Here is a 27831-nt window from a genome sequence, read left to right on the forward strand (position 1 = left end):
GCCAACCAGAGCAGAGCCAGGACTAACACCGGACTGCATGCTGCTGGTGTGGAATGTTCTAGAATGTTCCTTGATGACATGTTGACCTGGGCCCTTTAAGAACAAGGAGTGAGTGATCAGACTAGGGTTTAACCAGCTGGCCTGGGGGCCATGAGCGCCTGGCAGGCCGCAGCATGGACACTGGTGTGCTGAGCATTTTACACTTACTCTGTTAAGTCATCCAGGGGCCAGCGCTGTGGCGCAGCGGGTTAAAGCCCTGGCCTGAAGCACCGGCATCCCATATGGGCACCGGTTCTCGTCCCGGCTGCTCCTCTTCTGATCCAGCTCTCTGCTGTGGCCTGAGATGGCAGTAGAGGACGGCCCAAGTGCTTGGGCCCCTGCACCCATGTGGGAGACCCAGGGGAGGCTCCTGGCTTTGGACTGGCGCAGCTCTGGCCGTTGCAGCCATCTGGGGAGTGAACCAGCAGATGGAAGCCCTCTCTTTCTGGCTCTGCTTTTCTTTTTCAAATAAATAACTCTGTCTTTCAAATAAGTAAAAATTAAAAAAAAAAGTCATCCTGCAGGAACGTGTATGTGTCCCATTCTACAGATGTGGACACTATGGCTCAGAGAGTCACACTGGCCTGGGTCACGCAGCTGTCAAGTGTCAGAACCTGGACTTGAATCCCCCAATACTCCCGCCAGAGGGGCGCCGGGCTGTCCCACCAGTAAGCCCTGGGAGACCAAGGGATGCCGCGGGCGGACGCGCCCCCTCCCGGGCTCCGCTGGAACTGCAGGAACTCCACGTGCAGGCCGGTGCACCCTATGAGAGCCCACTCCCCAACCAACAAAACCGAGGGGGGACGTCCTTTCTCCGTGCGTCCCCAGTAGGCCGATGGTGGCTACTCGGCCTCGTTGTCTTGGTGCTCCGGGAACTGTCGGTGTCCGCATTGGACGAAGCCAAGTAGGGTGCCCGAGGCCATTCCCCGCGTTAGCATTGGAACCAGGATTACGAGACCCGAGGACCTCGCCTGCACCGCGCCCCCACCGTCAGTCACGTCCGCTGGTCCCGCGCTCCCCTCTCTGCCCCTCAGCTTCCCCGCAGCCCTGTGACGCGGGGCCGGCAGCACCTCCGAGCTGCAGACGGGCAAACCGAGGCTCGGACCGCTGAGCCAGGGCCAGTCGATTGGGCCGGGGGCGTCTGGGCGAGTAGGAAACAGTCCCAAGGGACCGGCTGAGTGCGCTTTAACTGCAGCGACGCAAGAGCGAATAAACCGGGTCGAACCAGGGCGGCCGGGGGCTGGCCTGGCGTGGGGGCGTCCTAGTGGGCACCGGAAGTGGACATGGCTGAGGAAGACTTGGACTCGGCTGGAAACACTGGTGACCCCAGGATGGGCCTGGGGAGCCCCTTTGCCCCATCCCTAGTGCCTGGAGATTCTTAGCACAGGGGCCCAGTCACAGCTGGTTGTGAGATGATGTGTGTAAGGCCCTTTCTCAAAATGAATTTATTTATTTGAAAGGCAGAGTGACAGAGAAGAGAGACAGAATCTTCTATCCGCCAGCTCACTCCCCACATGGTTGCAATGCCAAAGCGCAGATCTGCATCCGGGTCTCCCACGCGGGTGCAGGAGCGCAAGCACTCGAGCTGTCTTCGGCTACCTCCGCAGGTGCATTAGCAGCGAGCTGGATCAGGAGCCGAGCGGTGGGGACTGGAACTGCCCCTTGCAAGTGGTAGCTTAACCCACTGTGCCACGATGCCAGCCCCTGTATTAAGGACTTTTGCAGGGCCTGGTATACAGCCAGCGCTCAATGTGTGCTGTTCCGTCCCTGCCTCAGGCAGAACTCAGTCCCACTTTGGCCAGGATGAAATGGGGAGACGGAGACGCTTGGCTGGCTTTGTTTCTGGGGTCAAACCCCAGGACTCCCAGCACCTGGCAGGTGTGTGGGGGGGAGGGGCTGGGGAAATCCCTCCAAGCCTTGGACAGTGCCCGGGCTGGCACACAGAGACACAACAAAGGTCAGTCTTTAAAATATATGTATTTATTTTATTTGAAAGTCAGTTACAGAGAGGGAGAGGCATCAGCAGATAGAGAGAGAAATCTTCCATCTGCTGGGTCACTCCCCAGATGGCTGTAACAGGCAGGGCTGGGCCAGGGTGAAGCCAGGAGCCAGCAGCTTCATTCGGGTCTCCCACGTGGGTGCAGGGGCCCAGGAACTTGGGCCATCTTCCACTGCTTTCCCAGGCACATCAGCAGGGAGCTCGATCGGAAGTGGAGCAGCTGAGACTCGAACCAGCTCCCATATGGGAATGCTGGCGCTGCAGGGGGTGGCTTTTACCCGCTAGGCCACATTGCTGGCCCCTACACCATGCTTCTTAGATTTTGAAATTAGTTGCCAACATGTAGAAGTCAACCGACAGACGCCTGCAAATTCAGGTCTTGGGCTTCTCTTGAGGAATCTGAAAAGCTAAGAACCCCGGGCAGCGACTGGGCAGCTGAGAAGCCCTGGGCCCTCTCCATGGGACGTGTGACGGCCAGTCCTCCAAAGTCCTTGCCCCTCCTTATGGCCTCACATCCGGCCCAGAGGCGCCAACTATGCTACCAGCTTGGCCCCTGGCACTAGCTCATCCCCTGACCTAAGCTATGGAGAGACAAGAATCCACCCCAGATGGGCAGATGAGTGGGCCAATGGATAAACAGAATCCACCCTAGATGGACAGGTGAGTGGGCCAATGGATAAACAGAATCCGCCCCAGATGGCTGGGTGAGCACCGTCTGGCTGACACCTGTCACCTGCTACTGCCTGGCTTGGTGTCGCTCCTCTGGCTGCTTCATGCCTCACTGCCCTTCTCCCCTCGTCGCCCCAAGCTTGTCCCAAGGGGGCGACCCTTCTCGACCAAGGAGCACCATTCTGCAACCAAGAGCAGGGCTGGCATTCGGGGAGGCAGTGAAGTCGCTGCATCCCGTGTCTGAGAGCCGGGTTCAAGTCTCAGCTCCCCAGCTTCCGATCCAGCTCCCTGCCAGTGCAGACCCTGGGAGGCAGCAGGTGATGGCTCAAGTGCTTCGGCCCCTGCCACCCACAAGGGAGACCGGATGGAGCTCCAGGCTCCTGGCCCAGACCTGACTGCTGTGGGCACTTGGGTGGTGAACCAGTGGTGGAATCTCTCTCTCTCTCTCTCCTCTCTCTAAAGCTAAGGGGAGAAGAGTACATGAGTATGCACGCAGTATTCAAAGCCTTGCTTCCCTCCCCGGTTAGAACCCCCAAACAAGCTGGCAAGTTGGATCACATTGGATTAGGTACAAGACCATGGAGAGCGCTCCCTGATTCTCAGAGCAAAGCTCAGATCCCTTGTGACTCACACACAGCCTACTCTGGGTCAACCTCAGGTCTCTGTGCCATGGCATGTCCCTGTCCCTCCACCCTGTGCTGTGGCATGTCCCTGTCCCTCCACCCTGTGCTGTGGCATGTCCCCGTCCCTCCTCCCTGTGCTGTGGCATGTCCCCCGTCCCTCCTCCCTGTGCCATGGCGTGTCCCCATCCTCTACTCTGTGCCGTGGCATGTCCCCTTCCCCCCACCCTGTGCCGTAGCGTGTCCCCTGTCCCCTGTCCGTCCTCCCGATTTCCACGGGGGCTCAGTGCAAGCCCCGACTTCCTCAGATGCACCCCAGGCTCCCTCTGCGCACTGACCGATCTATGTCATCAGTGTGGTGTTTAAAGGCAGAATGACAGAGGGGGAGGGAGAGAGAAAGAGGGGAGGGGGTGTTCCATTCACTGGTTCACTCCCCAAATGGCCACAACAGCCAGGGCTGGGCCAGCCGGAAGCCAGGAGCCCAGAGCTCCACCCAGGTCTCCCACAGAGCGGCAGTGACGCGAGGACTCAGATCAGCTTCTGCCGCCTTCCCAGGCGTGCTGGCCAGGAGCTGGATTAGAAGCAGAGTGGCCAGGTGTTGAACCAGCACCCATAAGGGATATGGTGCTGCAAGGGTGGCCTACCCTGCTGTGCCACGACGTGGTCCCTGTGTCCTTGTTCCCGACTCGCCGGTCCATCGTGCCCACCAGCCCCTCAGCTCTGCAGGAGGAGCGATGAGGCATAGCCAGCATATCCCTCTGCATTTAACTCTGCCATCAGAAAAAGTGCAAATAACCCTGGGGCCTGCGGCCGGGAGGACAGCAGGGCCGGGTGGAGACTGAGGCAAAGTGGAAGACCTCCCCACCCCCACCCCACCCCACCTCCTTCTCCTTGGCCTGTCCAGCCGAGGGGGCGGCCGTCTCTCAGCTCTTGCCAGGCAACCTGATTGTACGAAAGATGCCAGGAGACTTGAGAGTTTGATGTGAAATCGTCCCAGTTCGCAATGTGGCAACCAGCTCTATTTTTAAAACCCACAGAGGCCAGAGCATGGCTCCTTGGCAGGATCTGGGGTCAGCAGTCCCCAGCGCTGGGCTGGGCTGGGCTGCAGGGGCAGGGAACTCGGGCACCACGACAGCACACGGATGAGATTCCAAAATAGAGATTTGTTTATTACGGGTTATTTCATTTCTGCATAAAAATCACCAAATTGTTCCTCATTGGTTTTTGTTTTTTTTTTCTCATGAACACGCGTCAGTTCTTTTGGGGCTGCCCTGATCGCCCCAGCTCTTGCAAAAATACAGCTCCTGGTGCTGGGGAGGGCAGTTAAGGCAGTGAGGCAGAGTCTCAGCAGGGGGCGGGGCTCCACCACCCCCCAGAGGGCGGGGCACGCGGCCCATCTCCCAGGCCGGGATGCGTCCCTGAAGATAACCATGGGTACACGGGGACAAGGCAAACTGTCACCTAAGGTCACCTGTGCGCCTGGGCAGCAGAGGGAGAAAACACTCCCGGCCGGCACAGCTTTGCTGGTTGGGTTCGGCTAGTTAAAAACAAAACAAAACAAAACTGCCCCGCCAAGGCCAGCGGGGGACAGCAGTGTCCCGGCCGCCAGGGCCGCGGCTCGGGCTGCGACCTTCCCGGGGCACGTGTGCTTCTGTCTGAAGGCCAGTGTGGGACGCCCTGCGCTCCGCGGGGCAGGGGGCCAGGAACCGACACCTCCGGCACTTGATCTGTTAGGGACGTTAGGCCGGTGGGAGTGGGGGCCACCCACCGTGCAGAGGAGATCCGGGAGGAGGGTCGTTATTTATTGCTCCGTTAGTTTACACCAAAAAAAATACAACTTTATAAAAGCCAGAGCTGTCCCCTGCAGGCCCCGGCGGGCTCCTCTGGGCTGCCCGGGGGCCGCGGGGGCCGCAGGTGGCTTCACAGTGACACGGGTGCACCTGCTTCTGCGCGGGGGCGGGGCCGGGCGGCGCCTACACCTTGTAGGTGAGCTCGGCGTTCATCTTGGTGTACATCTCGTAGATGACGTCGATGGTGGCCGTGTAGTTGACCAGGAAGAGGCGCACCTTCTCCAGGCACTCCTCCTCCGTCACGTTCTGGCCCTTGGACAGCGCCTTCAGGAAGTCAGACTTGTAGGGGGCGGCGTAGAGTGCTGCCTTGGGGCGGGTGAGAGGGGAGGCGGCACAGCGTGAGTGGGGGCCGCGTTGGAAAGCAAGAGGGAGACGCGTCTTCCCTTCCACCCGTGGGCGGACAGCGAGGAGGACACCAGTTATAGGAACGGACGAACCTGGGTGCAAATTCCCGCTGGTGCCGCCACCTAGCTGGGAGCCCTGGGCAAGCACCTTAGCCTCTCTGAGCCTCAGTCTCCTCATCTGCACATTGGGGCAGCGATGGCAGCCAATCAGGGCAGTGCTGGGCCTGGCGCCAGGCGCGGGGCAGGTGCACAGCAGGGGTGGGTCTCTTCCCTCTGGGAGAGGCGAACTGCTTAGAAAACCTACTTTCTGGGCCGGCGCCGCGGCTCACTAGGCTAATCCTCCGCCTAGCGGCGCCGGCACACCGGGTTCTAGTCCCGGTTGGGGTGCCGGATTCTGTCCCGGTTGCCCCTCTTCCAGGCCAGCCCTCTGCTGTGGCCCGGGAGTGCAGTGGAGGATGGCCCAGGTGCTTGGGCCCTGCACCCCATGGGAGACCAGGAAAAGCACCTGGCTCCTGGCTCCTGCCATCGGATCAGCGCGGTGCGCCGGCCACATCGCGCTGGCCGCGGCGGCCATTGGAGGGTGAACCAACGGCAAAGGAAGACCTTTCTCTCTGTCTCTCTCTCTCACTGTCCACTCTGCCTGTCAAAAATAAAAAAATAAATAAAAAAAAAAAAAAAAAAAGAAAAGAAAACCTACTTTCTGGCTGGCGCCGAGGCTCACTAGGCTAATCCTCCGCCTTGCGGCGCCGGCACACCGGGTTCTAGTCCCGGTCAGGACACCGGATTCTGTCCCGGTTGCCCCTCTTCCAGGCCAGATCTCTGCTGTGGCCAGGGAGTGCAGTGGAGGATGGCCCAGGTGCTTGGGCCCTGCACCCCATGGGAGACCAGGAAAAGCACCTGGCTCCTGCCATCGGATCAGCGCGGTGCGCTGGCCGCGGCGGCCATTGGAGGGTGAACCAATGGCAAAGGAAGACCTTTCTCTCTGTCTCTCTCTCTCACTGTCCACTCTGCCTGTCAAAATAAATAAATAAATAAATAAATAAATAAATAAATAAAATAAGAAAACCCACTTTCTGGCCAGGAGAGACCACTGCTGACCTGCCGGGGCCTCTCCTTCTTGTCCTTGGGTTGTTGGAAGGGGTGGGGTGGGGAGACACGAGTGCACAGCACTGGAAATTCACAGAATTTCAGGGTCAGGGGGAGGGGGGAAGATGCAGCCAGACACCTAGCTCAGGCCCCACGCCTGAAGGGAGGAGGGAAGTGTGATAATAAGGCTGGGGCCGGCGCTTTGGCGCAGCGGGTTAAAGCCCTGGCCTGCAGTGCTGCCATCCTATATGGGCGCTGGTTTGAGTCCTGGCTGCTCTTCTTCCAATCCAGCTCCCTGCTAATGTGCTTGGGAAAACAGGGGAAGATGGCCCAAGTGCTTGGGCCCCGGCACCCTTGTGGGAGACCCAGAAGAAGCTCCTGGTTCCTGGCTTCGGATCAGCCTTACTCTAGCTGATGTGGCCATCTGGGGGATGAACCAGCAAATAGAAGACCCCTCTCTCTCTTGGCCTCTACCTCTCTTTGTAACTGTCTTTCAAATAAATTAAATAAATCTTAAAAATAATAAGGCTTCCCGGCTTCCAGGAGCTGAGCCAGGCTCCTGGATGGATTAACTCCCCTCATGTCACGGCAGCCCCTGCAGGGCCTGTTTTATGCCCATTTGAAAGCAGAGGACACGAGGCTCCCCGCGTGGGTACCGGGGGACCTTGAGCGAGATCCTTCACTTGTCCGGGCGCTGTTTTGCTCATCTGTGAATGGGGTGGGTGCAGTGCCCTGGGGAAGGCCAGGCGCCCGGGCCACGCCACCGTTAGTGGGGGTGGGCAGGCAACAGTGAGGCCTGCAGCAGGCAGGGGACTCTCACAGTGCCCATGCGGGCAGCCCTGGCCCCTGGGGAAGAGCCCCGCTCTCCCGGCAGGGCGGAGGGGCAGGCGGGGGCAGTCACAGCAGGCTGGCGAGGCCACGCACGGTGGGACGAGGCGCGGCCAGAGGCGGAGGGCCAGCCACAGCGTGCAGGGTCCCCCGCATGGGCCTTTCAGCCCGGTGACCCCGGGGGGCCACGGCTAAGGAGGCCAGGGTTGGTCCCTGGCCACCGTCACCCCAACACAGGCCAGCAGGAACCCTGCGGGCCCAGGTCCTCTCAGTGGCTGTCCCCTTTGTCCCCCTCACCCTGGCCCGGGCCCCCGCTGGGAGGGGTGAAGCCGGGGAGGGGGGAGCCCATGCCCTGGGATGCCCGGGGTTTCCCTCACAGGCCCGTGCTCAGCCACAGCCCACCAGGCAGGAGCAGGGCTGGCCAAGCGCCCGTGGGGGACCCTCAGGCCACCGGCCCCGCCCCTCAGACGCGGGAGCTGCCCCGCCCAGGCTCGGGGTGGTGGCTCGGAGGTGGGGCCCGCGGGCCCGGCTTACCTGGAAGATCTTCTGCACGATCCAGCCGTGGTACTTCTTGAGGGCCAGCTCGTAGGCCTTGGTGGCATTGACGCGGATGAGGTTGGGGTGGTTCTCGTCGCGCTCGCCGTCACAGATGCTCTGCAGGAAGACCTGGATGAAGCGGAGGCCTCTGCAGCCCAGGCAGAGCGGCTCTTAGCACCGTCGGAGCCGGAGCCGGAGCCGGAGCCAGCACCCGGCACCCGGCCGCTCCCAACTCCCCGCTGGGCCGTGCAGGTCGCAGGGAAGAGGCCGCAGCGCTGGCCGCCGCATCCCTGGCCCGGTACCTGCCCGGCTCTTCCTAAAATTCCACGCTCGGCTCCCGCACCCGACACCCACTCAGGCCCTCCCTCGGGGCCCGGCGAGGCTGACGGGGAGGGCAAGCGGCGCCAGGCCTTTGGCACACAGCTCCCCGCCTCCACCCTCGGCCCCATAAGCCCGTTTCACAGAGAGGGGCCCTGAGGCTCCGCCAAAGGGCTGGGTCACATGGCCAAGCTCCTGCCTTCACCGTCGCCCCCGGGAACCCTGGGTGCACTGCGCTGCTCCCTCCCCGAGGGGCTTGGGGGTCAAGTCAGGGGGTTCTCCCGGGCAGGCACGCTGGGCCTGAGGACTGAGTCCAGCCTCCTCCCTGTGAGGTGGGGCTGATGTCCTGCATCACAGCCTCTGTCCAGCAGGGGTCAGTGTGGACGTGGAGCAGGCAACAGGGCTGGATCCCACCCGGTCCCGCCTCTTCCACCCCAGTTCCAGCCAATCAGCAACGAGGCTGGGGCCACCCCAGCTCCGTCTGACCCCGTTTCCTGCCCCTCAGCAGCTCCTGGGGACCCCCGGTTAGGCTGACACGGCTCGCCTCTCCGGCTCCCGACTCCTGCCTCCCGGTCAGAGCCCTGGGTGGACCAGACCTGTGGGGACTGCAAGTGTCTCACACCTACCCCGCCCCCGCCCCACCCGCCCCTCTGCAGGCTGAGCATCCTCCTCCACTGGGACCGCCCACGCCCCGCCCCGCCGATGGGACCGCCCCTCCTTCACTGGAGACCGCCCTGCCCCGCCCACGTCCCGCCCCTCTGCGGGCTGAGTACCTCCTCCGTTGGGACCTCCCTGCCCCGCCCCCTCCCCCCCCCCCCCCCGCCCTGCCCCTCTGCGGGCTGAGCACCTCCTCCACTGGGACCGCCCTGCTCAGGCTTGGACTCTGCTCTGCACCACTCCTCCAGGACGCCCTCCCTGCCCTCTCTGCCCCAGACCCTGACGCCAGGCCCAGCAGCGTGCGTGCCGCGGGCCCGCTGCTCCTCACCCCACCTGCTGCCGCTCGCAGGCGGCCAGCACATGCCCCGGCACCGCCGGGCTCTGCCACAGCAATTTAACTGGAAATGGGACTGCCCCACCTGCCTGGCTCCTCCTGAGAGACGTGTGGAACTCCAGTGCCCGCAGTGCACTGTAGGGGGCGCTAATAAGACCTGGGCCTCTCAGATGCCCACAGGCCTCTCGGCTCCCCGCCAGCAGCGCTGTGTGTGCGGGGGGCGAGTTCCAGCGGCCAGAGGAGAGACGAGGGAGGGACACCTTGTGTGGCTCCAGGGGCAGAGAGGGGCCGCGCTGGGCACCTGTGGGGCAGCGGCTGGGGCCTTTGGCCCCTGCACAGCTAAGGCTGGGTCTGCAGCCTGGAGAGACGGGAGTGGGTTCAGCGCAGCCCATGGGATGCCGGGCAAGTCAGGTGGGCTCCTCTCCTCCTAGGACACTGCGCTTCAATCAAGACACGAAGCCACCATGTGTGTGTGTGTGTGCGTGCGAATGTGCATGTGTGCGAATGTGCATGTGTGCGAATGTGCATGTGTGACATGACTGGCCCCAAAGAGGACACCTCTCTGCAGTGCACAACCTGCACAACTGTGCTTGGATGACCTGGGCACATGATTTGGCCTCCAGACGCCAACGCGGCCTGCTCTGTGAGGTGGGAGTCACCACGGCTGACTCACAGCGGGCACAGCTCAGTCAGGCACGTAAAGGGTGTTGGCACAACATCCAGGATGAAGCCGACACTCGCTTGCTATGCCTCCTGTGGGCCTACGTCTCAGGCAGAGTGGATGCCATGGCTGGGGCCGCCCATCCCCTGTGGCGCAGGGCCCGCCCCCAGGCCCCGCCCCCGCGCCCATCACCTTTTCAGCCACATGAGCGCCAGCGTGGCCCCCACTTTGGGCCATTCCGCTCCGTACATTTCTTTCTCCACCTCCAGGATGTTCTGCAGGGTGCGGAACTTGGTGGGGTTGGTGTCGTACACAGCTTTGATTTTCTGAAAGGGAGCACATGGGGTCACCCACCTTGGCGGGGCCATCCCTAGGGGAGAGAGGCGGGCCGGGGGTGCCCCCTTCCCTTCACGCCTGCCACACAGAGCAGGGATGAGGCTCGCCGTGGCGGGAACCCCGAGGCTGCCATCGGCAGCAACAGCGAGGCTCAGAGACGGGCAGCACCAAGCCCCAGGTCGCACAGCCAAGAGCAGCCCAGGCCACCCGGGATTCTGGGCTCTGCCTGTTTAGTGAGGGTGCAGGGAAGAAGCAGGAGGCTCGGTGTCAAGGGCAAGGGATGCTGAGAACCTGCAACCCTGAGTGGCAGCGGCCTGGGGCCAGCTGCACGTGCCCCTCCCTTCCCTGGGCCAGGGAGCCTGCGGTGGAACAGGTGGCGGGGAGGGGAGGGGAGGCGGGGGCTGGGGCTGCCAGGCCAAGTACGTACCGTGATGTTGCCACTGATGTCCGCCTTGATGGGTGTAAACACTGGGGACCCGAGGCAATCTGGGGGAAACAAGAGGAGAGATGTGGAGCCGGCGGGGGAGGAGGCCGCCGGGCGTGGCCAGGGAGCAGAGCTGTTCCCAGCCGGTGCAAAGCATTTGTGAGCGCTGGGTTCCAGGTGACAGCGGTGCCTCACTGCGGGGCGCCTGAGAGCCTTCCGGTGCACGGAGGGGCTGGCGTCGGGGCTTGGCCGGTCAAGCTGCCACCTGGGAAAGCCGTGCAAGATGCCCCATATAGCTGGGCCCCTGCTACCCACTGGGAGTCCTGGATGGAACTTCTGGCTACTGGCTGCAGCCTGGTGTGGCCCTGGCCATTGAAGCCATTTGGGAAGTGACCCCATGGATGGAAGATTGAGCCCCCTCTCTGTAACTCTGCCTTTCAAATAAAGTTTTAAAAATCTTTCAAACAAAAAGACGCAGGTGGAAGGTCCAGGGGACAAATCCTTGTGCCCACACCACTCTTTTTCCCTAGAACAGCACGGTCCAAGCCAAGTTTCTGTGATGATGGTGATGCTCTCTTCTGAATTTTTCTTATTATTTTACTTGGAAGGGAGAGCGACATCTGCTGCTTTGCTCCCCAATGTCAGTAGCAGCCAGGGCTGGGCTGGGTCCCAGCCGAGGGCCAGGGAGCGCGCTCTGGGTCTCCCCCGTGGTTGGCGGGGACCCATCACCACTGCCTTCCTGGCTCAGACCCAGGCACCACAGCATGGGACTCGGACATCCCAGAGGCGTCTGAACCACTGTGCCAAGCATCCAGCCCTGTCCTTCCCTGATTTTAAAGACTAATGTGGGTGTGGGGGGAGCGCTGTCATCGTGGTGCAGTGGGACAAGCCACTGCCGGGACACCAGCACCCATATCAGATGCCGGCCTGAGTCCCAGTGGCTCTCTGCTATGTTTCTTTTTTTGACAGGCAGAGTGGGTAGTGTGTGAGAGAGACAGAGAGAATGGTCTTCCTTTTGCCGTTGGTTCACCCTCCAATGGCTGCCACGGCTGGCGCGCTGCGGCCGGCGCACAGTGCTGATTCGAAGCCAGGAGCCAGGTGCTTCTCCTGGTCTCCCATGGGGTGCAGGGCCCAAGCACTTGGGCCATCCTCCACTGCACTCCCGGGCCACAGCAGAGAGCTGGCCTGGAAGAGGAGCAACCAGAACAGAATCCGGTGCCCCGACCGGGACTAGAACCCGGTGTGCCGGCGCCACTAGGTGGAGGATTAGCCTAGTGAGCCGCGGTGCCAGCTTGCTCTGTTTCTGATGCAGCTCCCTGCTGATGCACCTGGGTAAGCTGAGGAAGATGGCCCAAGTAGCTGGGCCCCTGCCACTCATGTTGGAGGCCTGGCTGGACTTCCAATCTCCCAGCTTCGACCTGGCCCAGCCGTGGTCATTGTGGCCATTTGAGGAATGAACCAGCAGGTGGAAGACCTGTCTGTCTCTGCCTTTCAAATCAATAAACAAATCTTTAAAAGCATTATTTGGGGCACAAAGATAAGCTAGGGCTTCCATCTGCTGGTCTCACTCCCCAGATGCCCACGACAGCTGGGACTGGGCTGGGGGCAAAAGCCGGGGGCAGGAACTCAATCTAGGTGTCTCGAGTGGGTGGCAGGGATCCAGTCCTTGAGCCATAGCCACTGCCTGGGCAGGCAGCTGGGGCCAGGAGCCGGAGCTGGGAACAGGCCCACACCTGCGCCACTACGGCGCCCTCTGGTGGCTCATGAGCCCGGGAAAGGCGGTGACCAGAATTTTAGGCAGAACTGGAATTTTATTTACACATTCATTGAGATAGCCCTGAATTGGCTGCTGGCTACGGTATTGGGCAGCGGCAATACACAGCTTCCTGAAGAACTAACGCCATGAGAAACCCACTGAGATCTACAGGGCAGAGCATCACTGATGAGCCAGCCGGCCGGGAGGAGGGGAGTAGACCTCCCAAGGACCTCACTGGGTTCCACAGGCCTGCGCCTGCCCATGAGAACCCGGGGGGGCCGGGCAGAGGGAACCTCATCAGCAAGGGAGTCCCTGCCCCTGGAGGCACAATGCACTTGGACTTGGGCACTCCCCTCAGCTTTCTGAGCCTCCTGCTTCCTGTCAAGCAAACGGGACCACGGAACCGACCACGGTGGTGCGGCGAGGACGGCCCTGGGCGGCTCTGCCCTTCCTTGGCGAGTCATAACACGGGGAACTTCAACAGGTGCGTGGGAGGTGGAATGAAAAGGTAAGTATGCGGCTGGCGCTGCGGCTCACTAGGCTAATCCTCCACCTAGTGGCGCCGGCACACCGGGTTCTAGTCCCGGTCGGGGCACCGGATTCTGTCCCAGTTGCCCCTCTTCCAGGACAGCTCTCTGCTGTGGCCAGGGAGTGCAGTGGAGGATGGCCCAAAGTGCTTGGGCCCTGCACCCCATGGGAGACCGGGATAAATACCTGGCTCCTGCCATCGGATCAGCGCAGTGCGCTGGCCATGGCGGCCATTGGAGGGTGAACCAATGGCAAAGGAAGACCTTTCTCTCTGTCTCTCTCTCTCACACACTGTCCACTCTGCCTGTCAAAAAAAAAAAAAAAGAAAAGAAAAGAAAAGAAAAGAAAAGGTAAGTTTGTTCCAGTGCCGAACACTGTGAAGTGTGCATTCGAGGGATGTTGCAACAGTGCATGGGAAACACACATGTTAGACAGGCACAAACTTCAAAAATGTTTGACACCAAGATAAACTTACCTTTTCCTTCCATTTTCCATGAACACTAGAGACCCCCTTGCCTGCCGGAGCATCATACAACAGCGGACACCTTTGCACACCTTCCCTGCCTGGAACCCCGGGCTCCGCGTGAGGGGCGAGCAGCCTGGGCAGGGGACGGTACCACGGCGTCAAGCTCCCTCTAGAGCATGGCGCGGAGGAAAGGCCAGGGCAGAGGGACTTCTGCAGGCCCAGGCCCAACCCCAGGGGACACAGCCCGCCTGCCTGGGCCCCTGGGACACTCAGCAGCTGTGAACTGAGCCCTGGGAGGCAGCATCCAACACTTCCAATGAAACCAACCCAGACGAAATGGAAAGAAGGCGGGCTGGGGGGCCAGAGGCCTCCCCCACCCCCGCCCAATCCTCAGCCCACTGCTCTATGGCGACTCTCTGTGCCTCCAGGGTCTCAGTTTCTTCCTCTGTGCAATGGGGCAGGAGCAGTGCTTATCTCAGAGCTGTAGCAACTGAAAATCACGCACCGAGGGGTGGGTGCTTGGCCCAGTGGTTAGCTCGCATCCCACACTGGAACATCTGGGTTCAGGGCCCAGCTCTGCTCCCAATTCCAGCTCCCTGCTACTGGGCACCCCGGGAGGCAGCGGTGACGGCTCAAGTACCTGGGTCCCTGCCACCCACGTGGGAGACCCGGATGGAGTTCCAGGCTGCTGGCTTCAATCTGTCCCAGCCCTGGCTGTTGTGGGTATTTGGGGAGTGAAGCAGCAGATGGAAGATCTCTGTCCATCTCTTCCGCCTCTAAAATAGGTAAAAATTAAAAAAAAAAAAAAAATAACCGCAAGACACGTTGAACACCAAATAAATGGACTTCGATTATTTTTACGTCTTCATTGTCATTACCAGGTCAGGCAGCAAGTTTAAGGGAGACATCTGCTGAACCTTACGACAATGAACCTCTGCTGAGTTGCTGAGTGGGAATCCCACCCGGCCTGCACCCACCCCCTGCCACTGTCCACTCTCCTCCTGGTCCCTCCTGGGCCTGGCTGCTACTTCTGCCACCTTGTCCTGCCACAAGCTCCCAGCACATGACCATCAGCCAGAGCCATGGGCAGTCTCCTCTCTGCTGCGGTGCCTCTTCCTATTGTCTGTGGGGGCAAACTGACCCCTAGAGCATCAGGCTGGGGCCCTGCCTAGAGTGACCACATCAAAAGCCACTCTTAGGTGCAGGGTCAGGGTCCAGGCAGCCTGATCCTGGGTGCTCTGTCCTCCCAGATAAACTGCCAATGGCAATCAGGAGGTGATGGCTCCATGAACCTGTCCTTGAACTTGTCCTTGAACCTGACACACCTGTGAGCCCTAGAAGGTTCTCTCTCCCAGCACCATACAATCGTTGGCATCCTGGAGGACAACATATCCCAGACTTAAGTAACGCAACAGAGCTGAAATCTTCTGTCCTCCACTCATGGCGCCTCCCAGCCAAGCTCACTGGTGCCAGGTACCAAGGACGGGCTGCTCTTAGCTCCAGCGATGACTTTATAACCCTCATCTTTCAAAACTCTGTAAACGCCCAAGGTTTGCAGTGGGTTGATGGATGGAGAGGGGGCGGGCAGACGGTACAGTAAGAGAACAGGTGGTGGGTGTATGAGTATTCGCGGTAAACATTCTTCCAATTCTGCTGCCTCACAGAAAACACTGGGAAAACAATGCCAAGCCTTTCATGCCTCTGCTCGTGGAAGCCATCCTTCTCCCCTCTCCGTTCCCTTCCACGCCCCTTTCGTCGTCCCAGCAGTTACAGCTATATGGGTAACGCTATAGCCACCAGCCCCAAGCTCGGAGAGCAGCGGGGACTGGGTTGCTTCTGCGCTGTGTTTCCGGCACCCGGATGGACGCCTGACCCCAGGCAGTGCCTGGGCGACACATGCAGCACGGATAAGGGAACGGAGGGTGGCGGATGTGGCATCCGTTGCTGTTTGCTTCCCTGCCAGGCTCTCACTCTATGCACCGCCCGGTGGTTCACAGCAAAGCCTCTGCCCTGGTCTTAGGCTCCCTGTGCAACCCAGATGGCAGGGGGCAAACGTAGGGAACTCGGGCCTCAGTTTCCCTGCCTGTAACATGAGACTTCTGGTGGCTAGGACAGGTTCTGGGCTGGGTTTCAGCAGCAGCAGCTCAAAGGGAGAAGCTGGGAAGGTGGGGCTTGGTGGGGGATGGCCAGCAACTGAGGGTGGCTCCCGGGCTCTCTCGGTGCTTTGTAGAGACACAGGGAAATGCTACGCTGCTTTCTGGGTTTGGGGCGGCCCCCGCCAGGGGGACAGGAGAAAGGGTTTTTGTTCAGGTTTCCCTGACAGAGCGCTCCGAGGGTCACGAGGCTGCCACGGTCAGCAGGAGCTAGGGTTCCACAGCGCCTGTTTTTGTGCTGTGGCCGCCACGCAGGGTCGCGGCTGCTGCTGAGGCCGGGGTGGGGGCCAGAGTCGGCTTGGGAGGCCAACCCCATGGGAAGGGGGCAGGCGGGAGGCTCGGGGGAACAGGACCCCAGGATCCGCTTTTTTGTGCCATGCCCAGAGGGAGCGCTGGCAGGAAGGGCACGGCCGGGCCCTCCGTGTGTGTGCCATGCGCTTGCTGATGGCGGCGGCGTCTGGGAGAGACGGGGAAGTGGCAGAGAGCGCCACCGTCAGCGGTCCCCAGGCTCTGGTCTTGGCTCTGGAGTGTCTTTGGCCACGGGACTCCGCCACTCTGGCCCAGGGTGGGCGCTGCGCCCGCAGGGAGCGTGCCAGGTGTGCTGGCCTCTGCGCTGCCTCAGAGCCCCACCTGCCTTTGCCTCCGGCGCAGTCCAAGGACACCAAGCCCAGGCACGCCACAGGAGCCACTCAGGGCCACATGTGACGCGGGGCATGGCAGACGCTGGCCCCACCGCAGCCTCACCTCTCCTTCTAGAACATTTCCACTGGGTCAGGGCAACGCAGGGGAAATGGGGGGGGGGGGCTCTGGAAGGAAAGGCGGAGGACGGTCCCCGAGTCCTGAAGCTTGCGGGCCTCTAACAGCTCACCCTGTTCGCACGCGGCTCGCTCGGCCCAGCTGGTTGTTCAGCTTCGCCCTGCTCCCCATTGCCCTTCTTGTTTTTCCAGTTCTGCAGTTAACTTGGGTTTCCCACCACCACCCCTCCTGCCATGGCTATTAACAAGCAGGTTCTTTAATAAAAATGTCACTCAGAACCCATCTGGCTCGGAAGGGGAAAGGGGGAGCCTGCACAGGATTCTCGCCCCTCACCTCGTGGGAGAAAAGGAGAAATCAGACCTGATCCCCCCGTCTGACTTCACAGAGCAGACTCAGATGGGCAGATTCTGAATATGGAAAAGCTTTGCTGGGCTGGGAAACCTGTCAAATGGCCACCCTTCGATTTAGTGGAAGTTTTTTTTTTTTTTCCTAAGTATGTTATTCAACCCAGAAAGCTTAAGGAAAAGACCAATAAGTCTGATGACACAAATCCAGAAACTGCCAATACAGGGCAAGGAGGAAATCCCAACCCCAGTTAGAGTCAGAGTCAAACAACAAACTAGGGGCCGTCTGCATAACAGATAGTAACAGATTTTTTAAAAGAGCAGTATCCTTCATATGTAAAGAGTTCTTACAAATCAATAAAAAAAACCCAGCCTGGTACAACAATGGGCAATTCACAGAAGAAATGAAAATATGCTTGATCTCAATAATTGACTGATATTGAGCTCAACAACAGAAAGAAGATAAATTAAAATAGTGAAATATTTCCTATCAGCCAAATAATTTGATGAATGCACCAATGTTCCCTAGTTCAACCATTCTGGACAGAACTCAGCAAGGGTGTAACCCAAATGTCCCTGACTTCATAGCAAGCTGTTTGTACCTTTCTCAACAGGGCCATCATCACAGACACGATTCGTGACCAAGGGTGACCCAGCATGCCGCAGGCCCCTCAGGCCTTCACCACACGGCTCTGCATGCTGTGTCCTCAGGGTCTTCCAGCTCCGTCCGCAGCGCTCGGATGCTGCTAGCCAGCTGGGAACCCTGCCGCCAACTGGGCCAGAATCCCCCATGAGCAAAGGAGACCAGCACCACGCAAGTGGTGTGTGACCTCTGAGGCGGGGGCCATCAGGGCTTCCATCTGGGTCTCTGCCCCAGTTCAGACAGGCAGCACTGTCCACAGAGCCACACGGGACTGCACCTCTCTCCTCTTTATCCGGCCTCGGAGCTGGACAGCACCTGTCCCATTCTGGGCAGGACCACAAGAGGTACCTGGAGCCTTCCATCCACGCCAGCCCTCAGTGCCTTCGCCTCCTGCCACAGCGAGGTTCCCAAGGTTGGGCAACAAGGTGACCAAACCGCCCCGCCCTGGCCACCATCTCAATCCTGCTCAGCAACAGCTCCAGTTGTGAAATGCACCACCGGGCACAGGCCTGGGCGACTCAGGAGGGGCCAGCCCTGCCCTGGTCCTAAGCTCTTCCTCCCCACAGGGAGGAACGGGGGCCCGGGGAGCTGGCACTGGGGAGGTTCTGTTTCAAGTTCCACTGTTTGCCAATGCTGGATAATGCAGGGCCGGGCTGACTTCATAGGTTCTGGGTTACCAGGAGCACAAAGGGAGGTGCTCCCTTGGCAGCCAGCAGAGGCGACTCAGCCACGGCTTGGGGTGGGGCTGCCACAGCCCAGAAAGGATGCCCAGTTTGCAGGATGAGGGCCCTGGCAGTGTTCTAAACTCACTGTGAAATCTACAGCACAACTCAAAATGCTGCTCTCTCTCAGGGAACGGTGTTTGGCCTTGTGGTCACGGAGCTGGCTGGGGTGTCCGCACCCCGTATCTGAGTGTCTGGGCTCTGCTCCCGATGCCAGCTTCCTGCTGATATGCACACCCCGGGAGGTAGCAGAGACGGTCAAGTCCTCGGGTCCCTGCCACCCGAGAGACCCAGACTGATTTTCTGGCTCTTGGCTTTAGTCTTAGGCTGGCCCTGGCCATTTTTTGAGCGTTTGGGGAGTGGATCAGATGAGGGCTTTCTCTGTCTCTCTCTGTCTTGGCCTCTCAAAATAAAAGACCAATTTAAAAAGTTACCTCCATGACAAGGCAACTCTGTCACAAGTGCCTGAATGGGGAAGCTGATTTCTCTCCCTTGCTGTGTGGCCTGGAAGATATGGGTCCGCCTCTCAGAGGCACGGTTTCCTCGCGTGCAAAACGAAGCTAATCGTGGACGTCACATCACAGGGTGGCTGTCAGGCTTCAACGCCATTGTCCAAACAGAGGGCTTAACAGAGCTCACGGCACCCACTCTGCGCTCCGTCTACAAGAAGGCCTTGTGGCTTCTGCTTATTACTGTAAATTATATCATCTTCCCCTTCCCCAGCAGGCCACACTTCTCCTCGGAGAGCAAACCCAGCAAATAATGATGCCAGCGATTAAGTGATTAAGAAAACAAAGGAGAGAGAGGGAGGGAGAGAGCGATTGACTGACTGATAGGAGTAAAATTAGTAGCTATCTCCCAGTCCTAAAATAACCACTCCAAATGTATTTCGTGTCATTAAAAAATAGATCTCAGGAGGGAGTAGAGTAAGGAGCTGGGAACGCGGAAGATGAATCGCTTTGGAGCGCAGGGCAGCCGGATCGGGCAGGCGCTGGTTTCTATAGGGCCCAGGAGAGGCTGCTGGCTAATGACTTGGAAAAGCCCAGATACAGTTAACGCGGCAACAATTTAAAAAGAGACCTTGATAGAGGAACATTGTAAGCATGTAACAAAAGGAGGCAACATTCGAGCCTGCAGTTTTTGAACTGAAACAATGAAACCTAAGACGGGAAGCAATGTTTTCATTCCAATTGGGCTCATTGAAAGAAAGGCATTGTCAGGTCCCAGGGGAACTTCTGCCCGGTTCCCTCCCCCAGCACACACACACACAGCTGGAAAGGGCCACCGTAGCACCTGCGGTCCCCTGGCGTGGGGTTGGTCTTGCCTGTCGCAGGGCCGCCCCCACCCCAGGGCCTGTTAGGATACGTTCTAGCCCTGTGTACGTCGGTTTCCTCTTCTCTAACAAGGAGCCAACTCCATTGCTTCTGGTCGTCATGAGTTGCTCCTGGCTGGTCTGACCCCTGACCCCGGGGAGCTGCACAGCAAAGGAGTTAGGCTGGCTGGGAATGGGGTCACGCCCTACCCTTCACGGAGTCCTCTGTCATGCGTTCTTTCCATTCCTTCCCTAACCTGCTGCTGGGTTGGGCGCCCAGGCTCTGGGTCCAGGAGGGCCTGATGGGATTCGCCAGGCCCAGTGGACTGCTACAGGTGCACAGTGGAGGTGAGCAGGACAGGCAGGAGCGCACGCCCGTGGGTCTTTCCCTCCCAGCCTCTATTCTGTTCCCTCCAGCGGCAGAGGCCCCGCCTCGTGTGCTGACCTTGGGGCCAGACTTTTCCACACACAGAAAAGAAGGGCGATCTAATGTCACCTCCATCAGGGGCCCGGGCTGGGGGAAGCCACTGGTCTGCGCTCTGTGCTGGCCCTCAGGCATTAGAAGCAAGGGCACTACGGTGACAGCTCCCAGACCACTCGCTCTGACCCCTGGAGCCAGCTTCCCACTAACACTGGCAGCAGGCGATGGATCGAGTACTCGGGTCCCTGCCACCCACGTGGGAGACCTGGGTTGAGCTCCTGTCTCCCGGCTTCAGCCTGGCCCAGTGGTGGCTGTTGCACTTAGGGAGTCAATCTGTAGACAGAGGCACCCAGGCCGCAAGCCGGGACCCTGGCCATCCCTCGGTCATCGAGACTCCGCGGTGGCTCCTTGTTGGAAGACCATTTCCTGAAAGCTGACCGCAACACTGGGTGCCACACTCAAGAGCTCCCTGGCATAGACCCCACAGCTGGGCTCAGCTTCCCTGCGTGACAGCTGCGGCTGCGGGCTCAGAAGGGGGCGTGGCTGCACATGGGCACACGGTGTCAGCCGCAGGAGACCCCTGCAGAGCCCAGGCTGCAGCTGGCTCAGCGGGATGCTAGCGTCCATGCACTGAGCTTTCGATGTGCAGTGTCCCCCAGAGGCCCACATGTGAAGTGGTGGCACTGCCGGGAGGTGGCGGCGGCTGCAGGCTGGTGGCCGGTCTGCAGTCGCTGGCACCTCTTAGAAGGCAGAACTCTCCCAAGAGGGTTGCTCTGAACCTAGTCTGACCTCCCTCGCTCTCTGGGACTCTGCTGGCCATGTGACCCCTCCTCGGAATGTGCCTGCCACCCCCACGGGGCCCCCGCCAGAGCCTGCACCGTGCCATATGGGCTTTTGGTTTCTAAACCAACCAACCAGCTGATCAGCGTGTCCCCGTTGCCCCGCTGTGGTGCTAAAGCTGCCCACCGCGCTGTTTCTTTCCAGTCGGCCATGTGCGGTGCTCAGGGCACGGGCGTCCCAGGACAAGAGGCCCCAGTGCTCCTCCCTGTGAGCCTCAGACGGGCCTGCTCACAGGCTGTGAGGCAGATGGGGCCTGTGGTGCTTCTGGGTCCCGGGACAGGTGACGCGATGGCCGTGACCCAGTAGTGTGGCCCCAGTGCGCACTACATGACTGTGGACGCACCTCCAATGCACGCTGGACGCCAAGATCTTGAAACCCTAAAAAACACTGCAGAAGGTGGCGACTTGGCGCCTTCTCCCCACCACGGTGGCTTCTTCCTCCCTGCCTCCTTCCTAGGCTCAAACCTACGTCCCCTTGGGCACTCAACACACTCACCCAAAATGACCCAGCAATGTGAGAATGACACACACAGTTTCTTGTCTTTGCTAAAATGGTGTAAAGTATAAAAGTGCAGACAAAACTAAACATATGTTTGCATGCATTTGGCCTAATGGCTAAAACGCCCTCTGGGACAACCATGAACCAGCCACATCGAGGCCTGGGCTTGGGTCCCCACTCCGCTTCCAGTTCCAGCTTCCTGTGAATGCACACCCGGGAGGTGGCAGGTGGCTCAAGTGGCCATGTCCCTGCCACCCATGTGGGAGACCCGGATTCTGTTCCTCATTCCCAGCTTTAGCCTGGCCCAGCCCTGGCTGCTGTACAGGGCATTCGGGGAATGAAGCAGCGGATGGGAGATCCATCTCTCTTCTTCAAATAGAGTGATAAAAACAGAAGAGTGTGGCAGGGCTGTGGCAAGCCGCCCCACACCTCAGGGCTGGTTGTTGCTGAGGGAGGCTCCGACCTCCCAGACATGGGATGTGGGGAGGGCGGGGGGGGGTGGCTCCTGAGGCCCCAATTACAGGCAAAGCTGAGCTTTCTGGGGCGATGCCGCCCATGCCTCTGTCCTCCTAATCTGCACTCAAACAAGCAGGAGTGGGAGGCTGGGCGCGAGTCACACCCTTAGAGGAAACCTGCACATCAGGTTTGCAGCTCCCGGGAGGACCACACATTTCCGCAGCGGCCAAGCAGGCTGGCTCCTCGTGGGTCTGCTCCTCTCCAGGCAGGGGTGACAGTGACAGCAAGAACACTGCACAGGGAGTCAGGGTCCTGAGGTCTGCACTGGCTTCCCTGGCCATGCAGGGGCTGTGTGACCCTGGGCGAGTCTCCTAACCTCTCTGGCCCTGGTTCCTTTGGCTGCAAGGCAAGGAGATGATTCTCTAGGCTGCCACGGGCTTCCCTAAATGCAGCAAGCATAAGTGATGGGGACCCACTCTTTTGGGGCTCAATCCAGGATGCTTCGTGCGTGCCGGACGCCTGTAAAGCCAGGTTCTAGGGGCATCTGCTGAAGCATGCGAAGAGGCAGGAACGAGCCAAAACCACCCACAGAATCTGGATCTGAAGAACCCAGAGGCACGAAGCATTGCCTTTGGCTCCTCCATTTCTGCCTTCTTCCCCAACAGGGAGCACAAACAGATGTCAGCTCATGTATGGACTTTAGCTGGCCCGGAGGACTTGGGTTAAAGAGAGATGCTGAGGTTGTATCTAGACTCAACAGGGAAAATGGTACTGTGATGAATTAGTAATGTCTGCCACAGGTACACAGGATGTGGAATGAGTTATGTATTTTAATTCAGATGGAGGAAGGCAAAATGTTTCCAGCAAGAACCCAGAGAACGGGAACGGAACCAAATGCGTTGTTTGGTCAGCATCTATCATGAGCCCATCAGGTGCTAGGCACTGAGAAGGCTCAGCAGCCCAGAATGTGAGAGGTTCCATAGGAGTCCAAGGGAGTCAGGGACGACTTCCCGGAGGAGGCGACTGGAAGCTGACACCTTTAGGAGAAGTGGACCCAGCCAGGCAAATGAAAGGGAGGTGAGCTGCAGAGTGGCATGGGGGCCCGGCAGAGGGGACTGCGCTGACATGGGGACAGCGCTGGAGCCAAGGGCAGGCCCGGGGCCATTTGCGGGGCTGCTGGCCATTCAGAGAGGCCATGGCACAGGTCGTGAGGGGGGGTGACGAGGAGCCACGGGGGCGTCAGGTGGGGAGCGACAAGATGGAGCAAGGTCTCAGTCTGCCCACCCTGCCCTCCAGGTGTTGAAGCAGCTGCAGAGGTAACCTCAAAAATGAGCACGCAGGCCTCACAGAGGTCAGCCTTGCAAACCTATCGGCCAGCCGAGATCCCATTACTGGGTCAAAGTAGACAGAAAAGATGGCCAAGGGCCGGCCTCCAAGTGGCTGCAGTAAAACCTGTATGGCTTGAGAGATGCGGGCTGGAGATACGGAGCAGGGGTGAGCCGGGAGGTGGCTGCTCTGCACCAGGCAAGCAGGAGGCTGAGGCACAGCCCGCGCCCACCGGAGCGGAATCAGCAGCCACCAGGCCCCTCCAAGTCTGCCACAGCCACACCTGACGAAGGTTTGAGACCTGCGGCCGCTCCCATGGGTTAAAAGCCTTCATGTCCTGAGGCCCAGTAAGTGCACGTCTAAAAAGGGGAAATGGGGCCAGTGCTGTGGCGTAGTGGGCTAAGCCTCCACCTGTGGCACCAGCCTCTCTTACAGGTGCCAGTTTGAATCCCAGCTGCTCCACTTCTGATCCAGCTCTCTGCCATGGCCTGGGAAAGCAGTAGAGGGTGGCCCAAGTCCTTGGGCCCCTACACCCACGTGGGAGACCTGGAAGAAGCTCCTGGCTTCTGGCTTTCGGATCGGTGCAGCTCTGGCCATTGCGGCCATTTGGGGAGTGAACCAGCGGATGGAAGACCTCCTCTCTCTCTCCCTCTCCCTGTCTGTAACTCTGTCTCTCAAATTAATAAATAAAAATCTTTTAAAAAAGGAGAAACAACCAACGAAGCATGCAAAGCAATATTTACGAGAATGTTCACAGCAGTATTGTTTACCAGAATAACAACAACAACAACAACAAAACACACACACACAGCAAAGTGAATGATGTCCGACCGCAGGGGATTGGTTAAACAAGTGTTGGCCAGATTCAGACAATGGAATTCCAAGCAGCTATGAGAAAAACGATGACTGACATGGAAAACTGGCCATGCTTGGTCATTAGGTGGGAAGAACAGGGCACATACTTTTTTTTTTCTTTTTTCCAAAAACAGATGTAGGGGCTGGCACCACGGCGTAGCGGGTAAAGCTGCCACCTGCTATTCTCTGCAGAGTTAAGTTTTTTTTTAAAAGAAAGATTTCCTTACTTTTCTCAGTCCTTTTTTCTTTTCTTGTTGTGATTTATTTCAAAGGCAGAACAACAGCGAGAAAGAGAGAAGAGGGACAAAGGCCTTCCACCTGCTGGTTCACTTCCTAAATGCCTACAACAGCTGGGGTTGGTCCAGGCCAAAGCCAAGAGCTCCGGACTCCATCCGGGCCTCCCACGTGGGTTGGCAGGGACGGAAGTCCTGGGGCCATCCCCTGCTGCCTCCCGGGGTGTGCATTAGCCGAGAGCTGGAATCAGGGGCGCAGGGCCAGGATATGAACCAATGCCTCTGGTGGGGGATTCCCCCGCTGTGCTACAACACCCACCCTAGAATTCATTTTAAAGAAACAGCTCTCAGCACTTGGCCACATCTACACTGCTCTACAACAGGTGAGGCACAGAATGGTGCCCCTCCACCCTCTGCCCCAAGAATGACCCAGGTCAACCGTTGGCCATGCCCACAGTGGAAATGCCCCGGCCAGGAGTCACCCGGCACCACAGTGCCAATCGGACTCCTTGCATCCCTCACCCACGGCCAGGTCCATTCAAGATATGCGCACGCCCTCCTGGCGGCCCAGGGTCCAGGTGCCCCCAAGCCCGGGTCAGCAGGGGCTCCCCGTCAACACCGGAGAGAAACTACTGGTGCAAAGATCCTCCTCCAACCTGAATCTCAACCCTCATGAGCAACACCTCCCCCGGGAGAGCCCACACAAAGGTTCAGAATGGTTTGCACTTTTAACAAATTCTCCACCTATGAATTACTTACTTAATAACTATGTTATTTGAAAGGTAGAGAGACAGAAATAGAGAGAGAGAGAGAGAGATCTCCCATTTCTTGGTTCCTCCCTCCAAATGCCCACAACAGCTGGGGCTGGGCCAGGCCAAAACCAGGAGTCAGGAACTCCATCCAGGTCTCTCCCAGGAGTGGGTGGGGACCTAACTCCCTGAGGCAGGCTCCACCTGCTGCCTCCCAGGGGTGTGTCAGCACCAGGATGCAATCAGCAGCGGAGCCCGCCTGCACCCCAGGCCTCCTAAGTCACTTTTTTTTTTTCCCTTAAAAGCAAGCTAAGAATCATCCTCTTTGTTGGACAGTGGGCAGGGGCCCTGTGGTGGTTAACCCTTTGTGGACTGACCCCACAGAGGCTTTGGGATAAATGGTGCTTCTGTCCACAGATGTGACACCCACAGCGCAGGGGCTGCAGCCAAGACAAGGGTCCTTTGAGACTGGTGGGAGAGGGAGGAGGAGATATTCCCCAGCCCGGACACCACTGCTGGCTCCAGCGCCGCCTCCCCTCTTCCTGTCCAGCCCCCGGACCCACGCGTGCAATGACAGTGCCCCCCGCACAGACCTGACCTGTGATGCCACTGGAAACAGGAAGAAAAGGCACTGAGCTGGCCCCCGGGGACTCCCCTGCCTCACCACTGCTGGCATTTGGGGCTGGATGGCTCTTTGTGGTAGGGCCCTGTCCTGCACCTCGTAGGGTGCGTAACAGCACCTCTCATCTCCCCCTGTGAGATGCCAATCCAGCCCGCCACCCAGAAGTCTCCAGCATTGCCTGATGGCTCCTATGGGCCAAAGCTGCCTGCCTCAAACAGATCCCGACCCCCGTCCAGGGCCAGCGGGCTCTGACTTGCAAACATTCATAGAACTGCCCAAGAAACAACCAAAGCAGAGAACTGTCACAGAGACAGACAAGTGCCTCAACGCTAAAGCCACGGAGCTCAAGCCGCTGGCCCAAGCTGGCGATTTGGAGCAGAAAAAGGTGCAGCGCACCCAGCAGCACCGACTGAGCCCCACCATGCGCCCGGCACCGTCCTGGGCCCTGGGGAGTGGCAGTGGCTGGGAAAGACCGGGACTCTGCCCTCAGGCTGCTTTCCCAGGTCTGAGAGCCACACCGGCCGGGCAGCTGCCCTTACTCCAACACCGACTAACCATTTACTGTAGAAAGAAACCAAAAGTGAGCCCAGGAACAAAGTGTAGATGTACAACTGTGTGTGTGTGTGTGCGCACGTGTGTGTGTGTATGTGTGTGGGTGTGGTGTAACCCTCACCAGGCCAGGCGCTTAGCCTCATGGGTAAGACGCCTACATCAGAACATCCGAGGGCCTGGGTTTGCCTCTCAGCTCCAGCTCCTGACTCCAGCTTCCTGCTCGTGTAGACCCTGGGAAGCAGCAGTGATGACCCAAGGTACTGGGGTTCTGCCACTCATGTGGGAGTCCTGGATTCAGTTCCTGGCTCCTGGCTTTGGCCTGGCCCTGTCCCGGCTGCTGTGAGCACTTGGGGAGGCAACCAGCAGATGGAAGGTCTCCATCTCCCTCTGCCTCTCAAGTGGAAAAACAAATGAAAATCCAATACAACGAAGCCACTGCCTGCACAGCTCAGATCACTCGGCAGTTAGGGTCCTGGTGCTCCACCCTCCCGACTCCTCATGGCTGGCTTAGGACGTAAGCATCCCCATTTCACAGATGAGGACACAGAGGCTCAGGAGGGGCAGAGGAACCGCCCACCCCTAACCACAAGCACCTGGAGCTCAGGGCTCTGCGGGAATCCCCGCCCACAACACCCAATGCTCACCCACTTCGGGGCGAAGCGAGTGACTGCTCTGGGTGTCACCTCCCTCCGGTCCGAGCCAGCCTGTGGGTGCCTGCTGGACTCTGCCCTGCCAGGCCACCCAGCTGACCTGCAGGGCGGGGTCCTGGGAGAGCCCAGCGGTGTGAGGGAGGGAAGAAAGCAGAGGTTCAGGTTGCATCGCTTCCCGGGACCCAAAAGGCAAAGGCATTGGCTTCAATTTCCCATTTTCCATCCAGGGCTTGGAGGGAGGAAAGAGGATCTGAACCCTCCCTCGTGCTCCCGACACCACCTTCGCCATGACACACGGGGGACAGTCTTCCTGAGAGTCACAGGGAGTGCAGGATCCGCACCTAGCACCCTAGGTCTGACATCGCCCCAACACCCGCGCAAAATGCACGCACAACTCTACAGTGGTCGCCCGCATCTTCAACCCCCTGCACCTGCCCCACCCCACCAGGCTCCCTGCCCTGGGTCATGCGGATTGGGGGGTAGGGTGGGCGGTGTCGTTCTTCTGGAATGGGGGTGCTTCTGGGGGAAGAAGTGGTCAGAGGTCTCAGTAAGGGGAGGATGCCAGGGCGCAAGGAAAAGAGGGGGCTTAGGGGATGGGAGGACTCGCTGTAAGGGGAAGGGTCGTGCTGAAGGCATGGGGCACGGGGCGAGGCACGAGGGGCTGGGGACGATGCCAGGCTAAGGGGTGTCTGGGGGAGCTGGGCAGCAGGCGGAGCACAAGGAAGTGGAGGACGGGGGGTCCGAGGCGGATAAGGAGGAAGGCGAGGGGCCCGCGGGATGGAGGGCTATGTGTCGGGGTCAGTGCAGAGGGCACCGGGGAGCCGCAGGGGCCAGGGAGTGTCTGGGGGAGCCGGAGGCTGGGGAAACAGGACTTGGGGGTCCGGGAAGGGGTGACCCGGGCATGCCCAGGCAAAGGAGGGTGCAAGTCGTCTGGGAACGCCCGGGCCAGGGCTGCTGCCAGCTGTCCCCTTCACCCCGGCTCACCGAAGAAGGGCGGCAGGTGGGACACGGCCTCCAGGAAGGGCCCGGTCTCGATCTGCTTGTCCGCGGGCAGCGGCTTCAGCAGGTGCTCGGCCAGCAGCGCCATCTCGGGATCGAGGCCCGCGGTGATGCCCCAGCCGGCGCCGCGGGCGTCCACGCCGCCCCCCGGGCCGCCGCCGTCCGCTCTGGGGCCGTCACCGCCGCCCGCCGCAGGCTCCGGGGACGCCAGCGTCGCCACTTCCGCCTGCGCCGCGCCCTCGTAGCC

The 27831-nt window shown here is 59.7% G+C and overlaps 1 protein-coding gene across 1 annotated transcript; it reads right to left on the reverse strand.

Annotated features, from left to right (window-relative positions):
• Positions 1 to 4470: 4470 nt before the first annotated feature.
• Positions 4471 to 27831, reverse strand: GLTP (glycolipid transfer protein). Its single transcript, XM_002721981.5, has 5 exons — positions 27570 to 27831; positions 10706 to 10764; positions 10135 to 10268; positions 7970 to 8120; positions 4471 to 5483 (listed from the first exon to the last, which is right to left on the reverse strand). Exons 1-5 carry the CDS (start codon positions 27670 to 27672, stop codon positions 5301 to 5303), a joined length of 630 nt encoding a protein of 209 aa, XP_002722027.1. The 5' UTR covers positions 27673 to 27831; the 3' UTR covers positions 4471 to 5300.

This window comes from Oryctolagus cuniculus, chromosome 21, assembly GCF_964237555.1.
Source record: "Oryctolagus cuniculus chromosome 21, mOryCun1.1, whole genome shotgun sequence".
In the NCBI taxonomy this organism is placed as follows: Eukaryota; Metazoa; Chordata; class Mammalia; order Lagomorpha; family Leporidae; genus Oryctolagus; species Oryctolagus cuniculus.